General features: G+C 43.5%; 1 protein-coding gene across 2 annotated transcripts in view; it reads left to right on the top strand.

The window, feature by feature from the left end:
- Nucleotides 1-17525, top strand: part of AKAP13 (A-kinase anchoring protein 13) — a 313740-nt gene that overhangs the window by 191446 nt on the left and 104769 nt on the right. The window contains exon 1 of one of the 2 annotated variants that reach the window (XM_032392053.1): nt 9919-11053. The exons of the other annotated variant lie outside the window; for it this stretch is intronic. Coding sequence (XP_032247944.1) covers nt 10973-11053 — 81 coding nt within the window. The 5' untranslated portion in view covers nt 9919-10972. Of the gene's footprint in view, nt 1-9918; nt 11054-17525 lie in introns of those variants that run through there. 2 annotated transcript variants of the gene reach the window in all.

Genomic DNA, 17525 nt, shown 5'->3' with positions numbered 1-17525 from the left:
TGCCCCCATTTTACAGGTGAGAAACCAAGGAACAGAAAGGTCATAAAGCGTGCCCGAGACAGTCTAGCTGCAGGGTTGCTCTTGACCGTTGTGTGGAGCGTCACTAGCCAGTCGGCCGCCCCTTCACTTCTGGCGTGTACTGTAGGGGACATCTCAGCCTGTGTGGATTTCAGTAAAGGGCCATTCCCCCACCCCCACCCCAAAACATATTTTTGTGCTAACATTTCGTCCGACACAAATTCTCACAATTTCATCTGAGGTAAACAGTTATGTTATCCTTCCTTGAAAATGTGCAAACGTCAAAATACCTGTTCTAGTTGAATAAAATTATCAAATACAAGCTCCAAATAGTAGTCTCTAAATGAGCAAAACCAGATTTATTCTTTTGGGAATGAGCAAATGGCAAAACTGACCTGGCAGTTGTGTTAGAAAGTAGGGGATTTTTTTTTTTTTTTCTTGAAGGATTTTTCTCTCTTCCCTTTGTTTTGTCTTTTGGACAATTGATAAAAAGAGCAAGTTATACATCTATATTTTTTTGGAAGGCATGACTGTATGGTGGTGTGTGTGTGCCTGGAGGGATGAGGGAAGTCTTCCACGGGAAGTTGAATCACTTCTTGGCTTGTCTGACTGAGTGACTATATTAGGGCTATTCTTTTTGCCGTGAAGTGAAAAATAAGAGTAAGTTGAGTAATTTCCTAAAGTAATACATTTGCATTTTATGTGGGATACAAAATTTTCCTAAGGGTATGGTTACTTTGAACATTAAGTTTTCATGTCTGACCAGGGCTTTTATCCTTTAAATTCGGAAACTCTTTTAGACTAACCACCTTCTCTGTATGTTAACACTGACAAAAACTTGTTCTCTTGTTGTTCAATAACTAAATCTGGTCAGCCATTGGAAAAGTCTGAGGATTATGACTGTGGTAATAAATGAGTACATAATCAGTCATCCAGCCTTTGGGTGTCTGGTGCCATTTTTAGCACTCCACAGGAGAAACTGAAGAAGTGCCTGTTGGCCTTTAAGGAACTCCCCATCTACTTAGAGTCAAAGTAAGCATGAAGGAACGGTGCAGGGCAGAATGCTGGGAAGTGAGTGCGTCAGAGTTCAGGACTATCGAAGTTCAAAGGATAGAGTTTTAAGGTAGGTTAGAATAGGCAGAGAGATTCCCTAATTAGGAAAATAGGATTTAAAGGGTGGATTTTGGCTAAGGTGGAGTGATGAGGTAGGGAATTCTATAAGCCACAACGGTTCCTAAGGGCCAGGGGTGTTGAGGTAGGAAGAACCAAGTCCTGATTGTGGTCCTTAAGAGACCAGCTGGATACCTATCTTGGGGAATAGTAGCGAATGAGACTGGATGAGACCATGGAGTGGTATGACATCCAGACGAGGGAGATTAGGCTTGATGAGGCCAAAGACTTTTGTAGTGTCCTCCTGAATTACAGCACAAGCCATATGGCTTCTCTGCTCCAAAGCCCTTGCTGGCTCCCACTTGCCTCTGAATAGAGTCTGTACTTTTTGGCATGACATCATATGCTTTTATAATCTAGGTGGTTAATGCTTTCCCAGGCTAATGTTCTAGCACTACCCCAAAGGATTTGACGCATGTGACTAGACAGTTTGGCTAGTCCTCCGTCATACCTGCTACTCATCAACATCTGTACCCCATTCACACTCTTTAAAGGCTACGCCCACCTTCATGGAATTTTTCTGCCTAATGAGTTCAGCCAGAGATCCTCATTCCTTTGGTGGAGTTCTGCATTTCATTTGTACTACCCATGTGGTCTCGTGTTTGTATTTCATGCTGTTGCCCCTTCCTTGAGGTCCCAGGAATGTCTCATCCATCTTTATAGCTCATAACACCTTGCAGAGCACCAGAACTAAAGCAGGCATTTAAATATTTGTTGAAGGGATAAATGAATTTTGTTAATACTCACTAGTTCACTACTAACTGGCCGTGACATGCTAGTGATGACAAAATCCCATTAGGAAATTCTGGTCAGTAAATGTCAGTGTTGTTTCCCTTGATCTCATTGTCTTTGTTTTATAGAATGAGGTTTGTTCTTATTTCCATAGAAATTCATATGGAAGGGGAGTTTCTTACTTGTTGGCTGTTCTCTTCTTTTTCCATTTCCTTGCCAAAACACTGTCCACCCTGCTTCCCTTCTCTAGCTGTTATGAAGCCCTTGTCCATATTCCTAACCAAGATAGCAGTGTGTGCACTCAAGTGTTCTGTTCTGGTCTCTATGACAGAATCTCTTGGAAAGAATTGAAAGTACGCAAAAGAACAGGCATCCATGTTGTGTAAAACTCACTTTGTGTTAATGGTTCTTTTTCTCTGTTAATGCTTCATTTCTCAGAAAGTTTTTTACAATCTAAAATATTTATTACCAGGTTAGCAATCCTATAGCAACCATTATGGAAGGATTCACTAAGATGCTTTCTCTAATAGGAAAAATATCTTAAGAGGCAGCTAGGAAAAGTTGAGCATACGGACAGAGCCTAAATGTTTCCTTGTGAAATGGTAGAATATTTAAATCCAGCTCTCATCACTCTGCTACCTCAGAGCTGCCCCTATCAGTCCACAAAACGTTAGCAAAATCCAAATCTCTTACTTGCTTGACCTTTTTACAACACTTGACATTGTTTACTGTTCTATGAGATATTTCCTTCTTTTCGCGTCCCTGATGTCCCATCTGTGTGTTGATTCCCAAATCTGAATGTCCAATCCCAGCCATTCTCCTGGGCTCTAGATGCACATGCTCGCCTGCTTACCAGCGCTCTGCTTGGATGTCTCTGAGATCCTCGGATTCCCTGCGTCTAAAACCGACTGATCATCTGATCCCTTCCTGCCACCTCCTTGTGCTCCATTCCACTGTTTATCTGGTTGCCCAGGGCAGAATCCCAGTCAAACAACACTGCTTTCTCCCTCGCCCCTCCCACCCCCAGTGCCTGTCAAAGGTAAATACCTTCGGACCTCCCCTCCACTCTCATCCACTGTCCGTTACAGCTTTGTGACCCCTCTCCCTGCCTCTCATCTTCTCCCTCCTGTCTATTGAGCATGCTCTAGAAAAATGGTATTTTTGAAGTGCAGAACTGATCGTGCCTTTCCCTAGCTAACAACCCTTCAGTGGCTTTTTCTTGTTGCAGTGGTTCAGACTTCTCAATATGAGTAGCGCGTTCATCGGGAGCTGGCCTTTTTCTGCTCCTCAGGCCTCGTCCTTTGCCACTTGCTCTTTCTCGCCTCTGGGCCTTGGCACCCGATCCTCTGCCAGAACCTCTCCCCAGAATGCCTCCGAAGCTCTCCGTCCTGGGGCTCCCTGCAGTGCCGCGCACGCTCCTCTCACCTAGTTAGTCCCTGCTCCTCTGTCGGGCCTCTGGTTAGTCAGCGTCGCCGCAGCAGGCCTGTGCTGGCCCATGGAGCGTTTCCATCTCCAGGCAGATGTTCTTCAAGAGACGGAGTACCCTACTCCTCTGTTCAAACACTTCTCGCCCACTATCGTAACTTCTTCATGCCTTGTTTGCTGCTGGACCTTCAGTGCCCAGCATGGGGGTTGAGTAAATGTCTGTCTGACCCACTACACTTCCTGAAAAGCTTGTTGAGGATTGTAGTATACGATCACGACAACATTACGAATTTTCCTTGTGAAATTTCTTGGTTGTTCAAGTTGCTACTGATACTAAATTTGCCATTTTTAGCATTCTGAGCATTCCATGTTTTTAAAATACTAATGTATCTTAAAGCCACATTCTTTGGAAAAATTTGAAAATTCTACTTAAAAATACAAAATATTTGGTATACTTAAATAGGTGCCACTTATCGTATGTCAATTATATCTCAATAAAGTTGCTTAAAAATCATTTAAGTGGTGGGGGTGCCTGGGTGGTGCAGTTGGTTAAGCATCTGACTCTTGATTTTGGTTCAGGTCGTGATCTCAGGGTTGTGAGATCGAGCCCCACGTTGCACTGCACACTCAGTATGGAGTCTGCTTAGAGTTTCTCTCTCCCTCTCCCTCTGTCCCTCCCTCCCCTCCCCCCAAATAAGTAAATCTTTCAAAAAAAATCACTTAAGTGATAACTTAAAAAATATTTTTCAAGGTCTAGCTTACCATCTGAAATAGAGGTTATGACCAAAAGTTTAGTCTGAACCTTGTGGTTGTAAGTGTATATACCAACTATTTGGGCAGGGGAAATAGCAGAAGTGTTATTTGAATGACTCTTTAATAGTATAGTCAGTGTGTTGAAGAATAAGAACATGTGGGGAGGGTGCATTTCCTTTTTACTCTTAATGCTTTGGGGGGAAAAAGAGGTGCTATTATAGTTATTTTGCTTAACTAAAAGTTTGCAGTTGTAGGATTATGAAGTTGGTAAGATTTCTGCACGTGAGAAGTAGTTCTTACACCATTATGAGGGAAAAAATCAGAGTAGGTTTTGTTTTTTGTCAGTGCTGTACTGTCTTATGTGATGTAGTCATAATGATCATGCTAAAAATAAATGTTGCCAGAACATTCAGAAATAACAGTGAATATGATTTATAGTTGATCAGATATGACTGTCTCTGGGATCTGGTTTCAAATATAGCGCATGAGCACACAGAGATGATTATCAAACTGTATGCTGCATGGGCGGTGTCTCAGTTCTTTGGATAGGGTCACTAGACGGGCTGAACAGGAGAATGCCAGCCATCTAGTATGTATTAATTTCAGCAAGAAATGTTACAGATTGTTCCACATAGTAAAGAAGATGAAGAAATGGGACTGGAGGTTCAGTTGGCTTTATAGCTGATGGACTAGCCCTTCATCAGGAGTGCTGGTTGGTGCATCGCCGTCCTTCCAGGGGAGGCTTTGGGGTATCTCTGGGCCTCCATTGTTTTTTTGTTTGTTTGTTTCTAAAGATTTTATTTTATTTATTTGACAGAGAGATAGCACAAGTAGGCAGAGCGGCAGGTAGAGGGAGAGGGAGAAGCAGGCTCTCCGCTGAGCAGGGAGCCCGATGTGGGGCTCGATCCCAGGACCCTGGGATTGTGACCTGAGCTGAAGGCAGACACTTAACCGACTGAGCCACCCAGGCGCCCCTGGGCCTCCATTGTTAGCCTTGCTCTTCAGCTTTATTGATGACACAAGGTTTGGAGGGACAGCTGTTATTTCAGTGACAGAATCTAGATTCAAGATGCTGTTTTAGGCTAAAGTGATAATGAGAATATAGAAGGGAAAGATGTAAAGTGGGTTCTTACATAAAATCACAAGGTATGGAACATTTATTAGAGTATGGAGAAGACCTATTTTGAGTCCAACAAAAAAGGTACAGGAAGTGAGCTTATTTCATCAGAGGCGTTTATCCTTGTAATAGGGTGGTATTCCTGTTAAGACAGTCAGTTTGATCTTAATCACCCCAGGGTATGCGAGAGCCATCAACCAGCAAGCAGTTGTGGGAACTGTGATCCAGGGGAGAAGCTCTGAGGAGGGTGGTGAGTCGTGGTGGGTATCTTCAAATATTTAAAATGCTGCCTCAACATAATGTTTGTCCCAAGGAGAAAAACTAGGATTAGTAGACCGGTTCATTCTGAGGAAGACCTGGCTCTCAGGCGTCAGTGTTCAGACTAAAGTCTCTGTGTTGGATGCGTTCATTCTGATTTTTGTAATGTATTACTAGAGTGAGAAGCGTTAAAAAAAAAAAAAAGGAAATGTTCAGTATTAAAATGTTGACAAAGAAGTCGAGTCTGTTTAATGATACACTTTCTACCTGTACTTTCTAAAATTAGGAACGATTTGTCATTTTTATTTAAAAAAATTTTTTCAGTCCTTTGGCATTTGTGTAAAATCAGATATGAAAATAATTGATACGAGTAACAAATTCCAAGTTTTCTTTCCTCAAATTTTAAATCACATTTTCTCAACAATAGTTTTCTTTCTTTAACTTTGGGGGATTACTCAAGGCAAGATAAGATGCGTAATGAAAGGAAAGAAGATTTACAGAATTGAGTTTGAGAGAGGCTCATGTTGTTAGCTGTATGACCTTACACAAGAGGTATTCTGAGTGCGCTTCTTGCTCAGCTGCAAAGTGGGTGCTAACATGCTAGCTTTTGAGGAGGAATCAATGAGATTGTGCATGTGGAAGCACCTGGCAAACAACAAGTACTCAGTACACGTTGTTGTTAATCAGTCCTGCCCCAGAAGAAGCTATCCTGTCACTACTTTCTATCCGAAATTACAATTCTGCCATCTCTCTTTCTCCCCACTCCTTTTATTTTACCAAGCTGTTGGCAGTTTTAGTAAAATTCAGCATTTGTGGGCTTGTTCCTGTTGAGACCTGTTTCCCAGGAGGAGCAAAAGTTTGTGCAGAGACATTTTTAAGGCTTTTTGTTACTTTTCTTGGATTCTTCCATCGTAATTTCTTTTGCCATTGTTAGTTGTGGTCAAATAATTTGCTGCTAGCAGCTAAATGGCCTTCAGGTTTCTTCTTGCGAAGGCAGTAAGGGGTTAAAGCAGACGAGCAGCTTTGCTACCACTCAGGCCAAATGAAAAAGAACTGCTGGTGGGCTGCCCGCCAGGCCTTCCTCTTCGCTGCCTTTTTCACCTTGGAACCTCCAAATCTGAAAGAGAAATGCCTGGGGGCAAGGACAGTAGGCCTCCCTCTCCTGGATCAAACACCTCAGTTGAAATTAAAAAGGAAATCCCAAATGGAAACCGTGCTCTTGCAGCCATTGTAAAGAATTTCCTTCTTTCTCGTCTCAATTAATCAACCATCATACATGAAGGAGTCTGTTATTCCAAGCAGACGAGAATTGCCTTAAGTGGAGGTGAAGTGTTTTATCTGTATTCTAGTAAATTTTGCCACCAACAAATGGGTAACTCTGGGTGACTCACTATTTTTAAGTTAATGAAATCACAGGTAAATGTGGTAGACCTTTCCTTCCTTCTGATTTCATGTGAAGAGTGGCGGAGGTAAACAGTGACGCAAGAATACACGTTTTCTACAGCCGATTTTGAAAGAATTTCTCAATTCCTTTTTCTTTCTCCTCTGCGTCTGCCCACATCCTATGAGCTATATGGCAGGTGATAAAGATTTCTTAGTCTCACGCTGACCATGTCCAGTCAAGAAGGAACTTCCTCTTGTGCCCACCCCGTCATTTTTCAGTTCTGGAAACCTAGGTCCAGAGAGTCCAAGTCATCCTCCCACATTGCTCAGTGAGACAGCGGCCCACCTAGGAATAGAAAGAACCTTGACTTTTCACCCTGGTACCTTGTGTTCCTGCAGAGACTGAGTTGATCATGGGGAGGGGTCAGTTAGCCAGCGCCCATTCTCATGCTGCTGCTTTGTGTTCACTTTGGGGTTACAGGAAAAATATTTAGAAGTAGACCCCCCCCTCCGACCCACCCCCCTGCACCTCCCCACAGTGCTTACCGGCTTTTGGTGTTCTGTTTGGGTCTTAGCTTCCCCACTAGGTGGTGTCCTAATTCAGAAATTTGACTGTGGGGCCTTGAGACTGGGTTCTGCCCTAACTAAACAAAAGGAGCTGAATAGAGCTGACCCGTAAGAATTGCTTAAATAATTTGGATAAGGTGTTAGATCTTGTAATTAAATAAATCAAGGGAAAATTTAATTTGTGAACAGAAATGCTGTAGGTGACTTAAAATGCATAAAATATTTTTCTACTTCATTTTCTGGAATCTTTAAGAACATACGTTGGGCCTGTGGTATGAACAGAGTAAAAGCACTGGTTGCTTCTGTTGAAGAATTTGGGACTCCTTTTGAGGATAGAGAGTGGGATGGAGGACACAGAAGGGAGATACGATTAATCTTGTAAATAACTACTATGGTAAGAGGCTGTCAATAATAAACCTATTTTACTACAAGTTCCCAAAATTAAAGAAAAGGGAGAATTTTCTCAAAACAAAAATTCGTAGCTCTCGGCTCTGGTCTGGATATAAAATGATTGGTTGCTGTGTTTCAAACTCCTAACTGAATAACTGTTCAGTGGTTCCAGATGTTTTTGATAAAAACTTGGAATTGTCAGCTCAGCAGCCCAAGCACAGGACTGCGGATTCTGTCTTCTGTGGAAAGTGCTGAACAGATCCAGAGGGGAAAGCAAAACAGACGCTCCCTCCCCGCCCCGAGTATTTGTTCCCTACCCAAAGCGTTTATTCTACAAGAAGGAACAGAATACGGAAGGACAATTCCAAATCTTTGTAGTAGGTTTATGTGTGCAGAAGGAGTAGGAAACCTAGATTTCCAGCCTCTGGCACAAAGTCAGCAGATGGTCAGAAATAAAAAGGTTAGTCGTAGGTCTCAAAACATTTCGGACAATTACATTATTTTGAAACCGGTTTCTCTTTATGTAAACGTCTTGAGGACAGAGACCTTGTTATTTGTTTGCCTTCACTGCAAGGCACAAAATATCTGTTAAAGCAATATAGATTATCTGCATTTAAGTCAGTAAGTACTTAGACGAGGTTGGGAATAGGAAGGCTGTATGGTGACTAAAGCATCTCCGATCCCTTGAGAGATGCCTGGGAACCTTGGAAGCAGGAAACATTTGCTTCTAATTAAAACAGAGGGAGTGGCAGGAGGGATAAACCATGCGGAGGGCAGAGGGGAGCCAGCCTTGTGTTCATATGGAGAGGAGGGGGTTTCTAAATTACAGCCTGATGAAAGTTCCTACAGAAAAGCTGATAAAACCAGCCATTTTCCCATACCCTAAAGCCTAACGGGTCTTCCGATTTGTGCTCTGGACCACAGAGTCTCAAAGTATTTGTAAAGTCCTGGTCAGGTTCCCACCCTTTGGGAAGTCTGAGCAAGAACTTTATTTACAATTTCTTAATCTCTCTCTAATCATCGTGTTTCTACTGTTTTCCATCCTCACTCTAGTGAAAAGCAACGTCTGTTTCACTGTTCGTGTTGGTAACATCACAGAGCCAGGGCTCACCGGGGGCATGCGGGGAGGGGGAGGCGGTCCACCCGCCTTGGATGACACAGGGAGGCGTGGGGATCCGGGCTCTGCGTTGGGCACAGCTAGGGCCGCAGTGTAGTAATAGGTGAGGAAAACACTCGCTTTCTCATAGGGTTTGCTGCATTTCCCTCCTTTGGCTGGTTAGCAGTGTGAACGCCTGGACTGAGGAAAGGGTGACTCATCAGATCTTCTACACCCCTTTTATAAAACTCCTGAGAAACCTTGTCACCAACTCTGTTTGCAATACTGACAGAAATTTAAGTACTAAATCTCTTTTCTTCCTCTCCCCTGTGGTATCTGAACCCCCTCGTTCACACTCTTCAGGTCTGGCTAAGGACTCCCCTAGCCCCTTGAGGAAAATGGTGGCAGCCTAATGCTCCTAGAAGGACAAGATCTTATTCTTTTCCTCTCTCCACTCTTTCCCCCTTTTTGCTTCCTTCAGTCCCGTCCCCCCCCCCCCCCCCCCCCCCCCCCCCCCCCGCCCATCACTTACGAACCAAGTTGAGAGGGTGTCTGAAGAGGGTGAATTCTGGAGTAGGCCGCTCAGAGGCTGTGTGTGGCACAGGGCGGAGCTGGGGGGGGGGTGGGTCTCGGCAAGAATGAAGTGACAGAGCCACACGGCTTAGCCAGTGCGCTTGAAAGCCCTGGGGGGGGGGAGCAGTCCCAGTGTAGGTGACCCTCCTCACTCAGAAGTATTGACACATGCACCCATTCATTCTACTCCTTTTCTCTTTAATTGTCTGTAAAGCCCCTTCCTTCACTCACTCCCTTTCTCCCCACCCAGCCCCTGCCCCACAAAAAAAAAAAAAAAAAGATGAACTCTTGATGATTTTTAAACCATATCAGGCACTTTTGTAGCCACTTCTGGATCCTAGAGACATAGCCCTGAAATACTTGGCTGACATTTTTCTCATATTAAATCATTGGTTTGCATTTGGCAGGGAGCTGCAGTGTGCGCCTTGGGTAGTTTCAATTTTCTGTACTTCGTGGAATGGATGAGTATGTTGTACTTGCTCATGTTTAGGATGACATCCTCCCCCCTTTATTATCGTACTGCTCCGACATCAAAGCCTTCGAGTTGCATCTTGCAATGCCTGACAGAGCCTTTTTCATAGGGGACAGTGAGGAGGAGGAGGAGGAGGAGGAAGTGGGTTGGAAAAGGAAGCCTTGTTTTTCTCTTCTCCGTCTGTGGATGAATCATGTTCCCACTGCAATTAGGTTTTCAAACCTCCAAGGCTGCTGGTGAGGAGCTCAAAGGGCAAGTAGTGACGTTCCTGAGGGAAAGGGGGGGCTGGGGCAGGGAAGGGCCAGAGCCCAAGAAGGGAGGAGGGAGTAGAGCAGGAGGAGTGGTCTTTCTTTTCCTCTGCTGTCATTAGAGATTTTCAACTGAAATCAGAACCAAGCCCTCCTGCCTGGTGAGCAAGAGCCTGACTCCAAAGACTCGACTTTGAACAGAATCTCCAAGCTTCTGCTGGTTTTTGTTTTTGTTTTTTTCTGTAAAGGAAAAATTTACCCTCCTTGTCTTTTTTGTTTTGTTTTGTTTTTGTAAGCAAGAACAGAATTTAATGAGAGAATGAGAATGTTTTCATGCCATCCCTTTGAAATAGAGTTGTCTTACCTTTTTCTGTCTTTTGCTTTTCCTGACAAAGTGCATACTGGATTTTTATTGCCTGCTTTGGGTTTTTCCCCCATGTGCGTCAGCCATTGTGCTTAGCCGGTTCCTTCTTAATTTTTCTACTAGAGTTGTCGCCAGTGATGGAAACGCTGTGTGCTTCTCTTTCACTCAAGATCTGCATAAAGTATAGGATCAGGAGGCACTTACTGTTTATAGTATGAATTACAGTGCTCTCAGCTTGCCAGAAAGCCTTCCATCCGTTCAAGGAATTGGATTCCACTTGGTTTCTTTTTAATCAGTTTTGGACCTTTTGAGGGTTTTATAGAGAGAGGAGTCAGGAGGGCAGTGATCTCCAGTTCAGCGTGAGAAATTTGGAACGGTGGACTTGGGGGGCGCCGTTGGAACAAAGATGTATGAACGGCACAAGAGACGCTACAGCTTGTGTGACATCTCCAAGGTGGACAGGACCGTGGATGTGGTGTTGCTGAAGGTAAGGGGCCGCACTTCACATGCCCCAAAGCTCGCAAGCTCCTTTCTCTCTTTGCATCCAATAACTGGGCGCCTGGCTGCCCTGTACTGGGAGAAAGGCTGAGAAGATGTGTGAAAAGTCGGAGGCAGAGGGGTGAGGTTGGTGATTTTAAGGTTCTTAAACAGAGACTGGGGTTGGGGGGGGGCTTAAGAATCAGGATTGAGCCACACTTACTGTTGAAATGTCATTTTGTTTGCTTTAAAATGCATTCTTAAAGCTTAGGAGCACCTCATACTCTTGAAAATCACAGCGGGAGAAATTCACCTTCAGAGTTGCTCTTTCCTAAGATGTCTGTGTCTGTCCCTCTGTCCTTGTTCTCCATCCCCTCAGCCTCCCTTGCTCCAGCCCTACCTCTCTGGGTATCGCTCTCTGTTGTCTTCTGCTGTCTCTTGCAACTCTATAGGGGCAAGATGAACATTTCCTTTGGAAGGGTCTCCAGCCTATTTATTAAAGTTGCAAAGTGGTGCTTCAGCCTTGGTTTTGACTGCCTTTCTTGGACTCTGTTGATAGCTGTATTTGTTTTCTTGGTGTTAGTGATGTTGGGTGTCTAAGCAGGATGGGGGTGGAGACTCTGAATAGCTAATTGCTCACAGAAGGCATCCTTGAATCTAAAATTAGTAAGGACTCCTCCAGCCATAAGATGGGAGTCTGGGAATGTTGGACAACTCAAGGAGCACTTTTTGGAAGTTTAGCAGTTTTCTGGCAAAGGCAGGGGAAATTGGAAGTCAACCAAGTGCTTCACAGATGCCAAAAGAACCTCAGTACCTGAACTTGTGAAAGTGTAAAGCTAGACGGAGTGTAGGCAGAGAGGTAATGTATTGCCCTGGTCAAGGAAATTTTGGAACTGTGTTACCAATTTATCAGTTCAGTTTATTACTTGGGACTTCCTAAATTTTTTCCTTGGTCCATTGAGGCCAAGAAATGGGTCTAGAAGGCTAGACACAGAAGCCAATGAACTACCACCTTGGATGAGGGGCCAGGTAGGAGTGGTGATTTGTGGTAGAGTGGTGTCATTGTCCCTCCTGATTGCTGTCAGGTACTTGTCTGACTTGCTAGGCCTAGGCTGAGAGCAGTTGGGGATTTGGCATTTTGAACTTGTTCCAAGATGTTATTAATTTTAGTTTCTCCGAAATGTGATTACCTCTATGAAAGCACAGTGGTGTTTTAAAATTTTTGTCCTCATATAATATATTTAGGAGAGCCCAGTTTTTAGGACCTTTATATGCTTGACTCTTTTTTTTTTTTTTTTTTTTAAAGATTTTATTTAAGAGAGAGAGAAAGAAAGAGCACAAGCAGGGGGAGCGGCAGGCAGAGGGAGAAGCAGGCTTCCTGCATGAGCAGGGAGCCCAATGCGGGGCTCGATCCTGGGACTCTGGAATCATGACCTGAGCTGAAGGCAGCGGTTTAACCAGCTGAGCCACCCAGGCGCCCCTATATGCTTGACTCTTGATGATCTTAGATTTTACTTGTCTGGGGGAAGAGAAAGAAGGAAAAAAGGGAGAGAGGGTAGAACATCCCAGTCTAGGTGTCACAGGGAGAATCATACATTTAAGATAATGCTAAAATGGGTAGTGCTTTATGCTCTAGCTGGGAAGGAAAGCCTTTACGAGAACAGCTAAATCAGCATGGGCTTATTGGCCTCGGAGATGCTGTTTTACAGTTTTAACAAAACACTTCCATGTACGTTATTTCATTTGAGACTTACTGCTCAGGCAGCAGCTGCTCCCCTTCTCTCCCCCCCCCCCCTTTTATAGGAAGAGCGTAAGGCTTCTCTTCATCTCTTGAGCCATGGTGAGGAGTATGAAGTACTTGACTGACAAAGATGGGTTTCTTTTTTTTTTCCACAAGGCCATAGCTAATGAAGGATAGAATTAGTTTTTTAGGTGAATTTGCTTGTATTCTTTTTTTTTTTTTTTTTTTTACCATGCTGCCAATTGTATAATGAAAGAGTTTTAGTAGAGAAAACTTCACTTCTCAGAAAATATGCATTGATTACAAATAAGTAAACACTAAGAGTCCTGAAAATAGTGTGTTTGAAATAAGATAGCTAAGTTTCGCGTTAATTTTTTTGCTTTGGCGACAGAGAAGAAGGTTGTTGAGAGCCGTACATTAAAACAGTATTGATGACCCGGTCGATGCCAGCGATGGTGTTAAGTCCAAGGGGTACACGGTTCTTTAAGATCCTCCTGTTGCTCAAAGACAGACAGTAAACAGAGAAAGTAAAAAGTAGGAATTACTGTAAGTGATTCGACAGGAATAAGCAGTGGGGAATATAGGAAATCAGAAGGCCTGTTTTAGATAAAAGATGTTTCTGAGGTGCTGCCATTTAAAAAACTGATCTCCTGAGGATAGAAAGATGCTTGCTCTACCAAGGGAAAGTGTTCAGGCGAGAATAAACAGTAAATGTAGAGGCCCTGAGGTACTCGGGGAAGCAGTGGCTGGGCCACCGTGACGGGGCTGTCACGTGACTGCGCAAGCAGAGGACCAGTATCGGAAGGGTCCTAAGTGGGACCTAGAAAAGCAGGGCCTTGACAGCCGTGAGGACTTGGCTTTGTTTGGATATGTTACTTCTCAAATAATGTTTTGAAGAGATCCTTCGGGTGGTGTGGGAATGAGGTAGGCCGCCATTGTGGCAGCCCGAGGCACGGTAACTTGGTTTTGTGGTCTGAAGTGGGAAGAAGTGGATAGATATGAGATCCAGGCTTTTCATTTTTACATTCCTAATGTTTGTCTCGTTTTACATATGGAAAAACAGATTGGGGTATTCAGTAATTTTCTGACAGTCTCCACAGCTCATGTGTAATAGGTAATAGGATGCAAACCCAGATCTGATTGTTTTCAAAGTTCATGCTTTTTCTTGCTATCGTAGACCTCCTCTTCAAGTCAGCAGTGCCTTTTGTTACATGAATATGTGAATCAGTTCTCATATAAATATACATGTGTTTCTTTTCTGTTTTAGACTTGAGGAGTTTTTTGTTGTTGTGTTTTTGTTTGTTTGCTTGCTTTTTAAGTAGGCTCCAACATGGGGCTTGAACTCACAGCCCTGAGATCAAGACCTGAGCTGAGATCAAGAGTCAGACGCTTAACTGACTGAGCCACCCAGGCGCCCCTAGACTTTCCTATTGAAAATAGTCTTAGAAGCTGTGTCTACCGCTTTTTTCCCAGGGTAGGAATTCCTTCCATAACACTTAGGGCAGATTCGTGGCCTCATATAAATTCATTTTGTTGCACAATTTTTGCAGATTTTTTCCACAATTGTTTTTTTTTTTCTTTAATCATTCAGAAGTATTCTCTAATTATTTTTCATTTTGAGCTTCGGTATCTTTAATCAGTGTTTTTAAAAAATTATATTTGGGTGTATATGCCACTTCAGTTCTCAAGTGATTGTGTGTATGTTCTCACTCCACTTTTGTCTGTGGAAATTTGCTCTTTTATACAAATGAGCTTGTAATTTTTTCATCTGTTCACTATTTCTAAGTACTGAAAACAATGTTCCTAATTTGTATTAAATGCTCAAAAAGTTTTGTTAAGGGACGCCTGGGTGGCTCAGTCGTTAAGCGTCTGCCTTCGGCTCAGGTCATGATCCCAGGGTTCTGGGATCGAGCCCCACATCGGGCTCCCTGCTCAGCGGGGAGCCTGCTTCTCCCTCTCCCTCTGCCCCTGCTTGTGTTCCCTCTCTCGCTGTCTCTCTGTCAAATAAATAAATAAATCTTAAAAAACAAAAAAGTTTTGTTAATTGAATGAATTAATCTTTTAGGGCTTCTAAGTAAGGATTCCTACGCATCATGCTCCATAAGCTATAGTTAATGTACTGAAAGGTAAGAACACAGAGATAGAGGATGACAGTAAACACAAAATTCAGATTGTGGGCGCACTGCTGTGGAATTCCACATTTACGCCTGCAGGCCCTCCCACTGGCATCCTAGTAATTCACTGCGGATTAGCTTCACAGTTCTCATTCTGGGTTGTGTCCCGATGCTTTCTTTGGCTTATGCTGCAATCCGATCTTTTCCCTTCATCAGTTCTGTGCAGTTCTGTTTCATGGTAGCTCTCCTGCATCGAGGGCTTCTCTTAACACTTCCCTGAAGCTGCATATGTCGTTAGTCTTTGTCCTCAGATCCACTCTTGCTTCCCATCATCAGCCTCCAGCATCCCCGAAATGTTACCTCCTTTCTGAATTCTTTGCTAAATAATAAGGCATAAGTTAACAGTATTCCTTGGTCATTTACCTCTGGCCCACGGCCCAGTACGTGTGTACACACACACACACACACACACACACACACACCTTCCTCACTCTATGCCTTTCCCTTGACTACCCCTCTCGATGTGTGTGTCAGTTCTTGCTCCTGTGATAAGTGGTAACTATGAATCACATGCTCAGAATGGGGTATGGAAGAATTTTTTTTTTTTTTAAAGATTTTATTTATTTATATGACAGAGAGAGACACAGCGAGAGAGGGGACACAAGCAGGGGGAGTGGGAGAGGGAGAAGCAGGCTTCCCGCGGAGCATGGAGCCCGACATGGGGCTCGATCCCAGGACCCTGGGATCATGACCCGAGCTGAAGGCAGACGCTTAATGACTGAGCCACCCAGGCGCCCCTGGAAGAATTTTATGGTTGGCAGGAACCCGTTGGTTCTAACATGCCTGTTTTTGTCAACATCCTTCAAAAAGCTAGTAGGGAACTCACAAGTTGATGAATGATAGAAGTTTTCACCTAACATAGTTCAGTAGCTAAATTCATGGTGAGTATTCCTGAGACCAGTGTTAACACAAGAGGACACTACATATCTGAAACTTACTGCAAAACTAGCATACCGGAAAGAAGGGTGTCAGAATCTAGGATTGACTGCTGATGTAACCTGATTTTAGTCCAAGGCCCATTTCTGTTTTACTAATGTTACAACTTTAGGTACCTGCAAAAATATTGCCTACTAATAATAATATTCTTCATGTTATTGATGGTTTATTGAGAGCATACGTTGTAGCTAGTAATTAAGAGTGTCAGGTGAATGCTTAAAAGATTTGCAACCATGTTTTGTGTGCATCGAATGAAAATATTTACAGAGGACAATCCCATCCCTATCCATGATGTTTGGGCAGGCCACATGACCTCATTAGCTAAAGCTCAGAAAGAGTAATTTATCTTTAAGTCTAGTGTCATTTTCCTGAGAAATACATCGTTTATAAGTTTGCTTTCTCTAAGACAGTTCCACCTTGCGTCAAACAAAAGATGTAAGGAGGCTAAGGACTGAGGACAACTGCGCATATCTGCTCAGCTGCAGTCTGATTCCCTGAAAAGATTTTGACTCAAGTATTGGCTTCCGTGTCCACATGGTGGGTTTTTGCTTCCTTTTGTTCAGCCTTGTAACTCTGGCTGGATCTCCTGAGACAGTTGCAGAGGAAGTAAATATGAGCAATGGCTGGGAAGGCTGGGTGTAACCATGAGCTCGTATTATTAGGATGTTCAGATATAAACAGTAGGAGAAACACTGCCAAAAACAAAAGGCAGTTCCCTCTCTGCTGGAAATATGTACAACTCTATTTTCAGACTGCTGGGAACACAACGTGGGTGCAGTTTAGATGATCACAAGGAGTCCCAGGCTTCATGGCAGGGATGAAGAATGATCTGGATGGCCCTGACGTTTCTTCTGAGCTTCCATTGTCCCAGGGTCCACGTGCCATGTAGTCCCTCTGAACTTTGGGTGCTGAATACGTGTGGTGTCTGTGATCTAAGGATCATGGAGATAGTATGGATGAAGGACTAAGTTTGGTTTCTAGCTAAAGAATCATAAACGGGGTCAGAGCCAGAAAGTTTTTTGGTAACTTCTTCCTCCCAAAAATGTGTATATGTAATAGCAGAGTGTCTGTCTTCCTCACTTCCAGCCACTTGCTAAACAAAAGTTCTGAATCATCTTGAACTCTTCCCTCTCCTACCCATTCAGTCAGTTCCAGTCCTGCATCTTGCTCGTACGACCTCCAAGATGCCATAGTGCAAAATCTGGAGAGAGGGGCTCGTAATCATCTTCATTGTTCTCTTTAAAACTCAAATTATTAGCGTCTTGACACTGTTGTTTCTTCCTTTTCTGTCTCCTAAATCTGCTAACAGTCAGAATCTTGCCAAGCCTAGTTTCAGAGCCAAGTAAGAAGATTGTTGATAGTACAGAGAACCAGCTTATCATCTGTTTATGGAAAAATCTCAGTCTTAGAGGTCACCTTTTGGAAGAGACTAACAGGCAAACAGGTGTGTTACCATGTTTGTACTCGGGGCTTGGCGTTGTATCTGGCCTATAGGAAGCACTCTGAAAATGTTTCCAGTGTAGCCACACTGTGTGGTCTTTAAGTTGTCTCTTGGTGTGAGTGAGAAAGAGACAGTTGTTGAAGAATAGCACTGAGACTAGGGCAGACTTACCCATGACATCAGATTCTGA

This window comes from Phoca vitulina, unplaced genomic scaffold (assembly GCF_004348235.1).
Source record: "Phoca vitulina isolate PV1807 unplaced genomic scaffold, GSC_HSeal_1.0 scaffold65, whole genome shotgun sequence".
NCBI lineage: Eukaryota > Metazoa > Chordata > Mammalia > Carnivora > Phocidae > Phoca > Phoca vitulina.
This window is presented reverse-complemented; position numbering and strand designations above follow the sequence as displayed.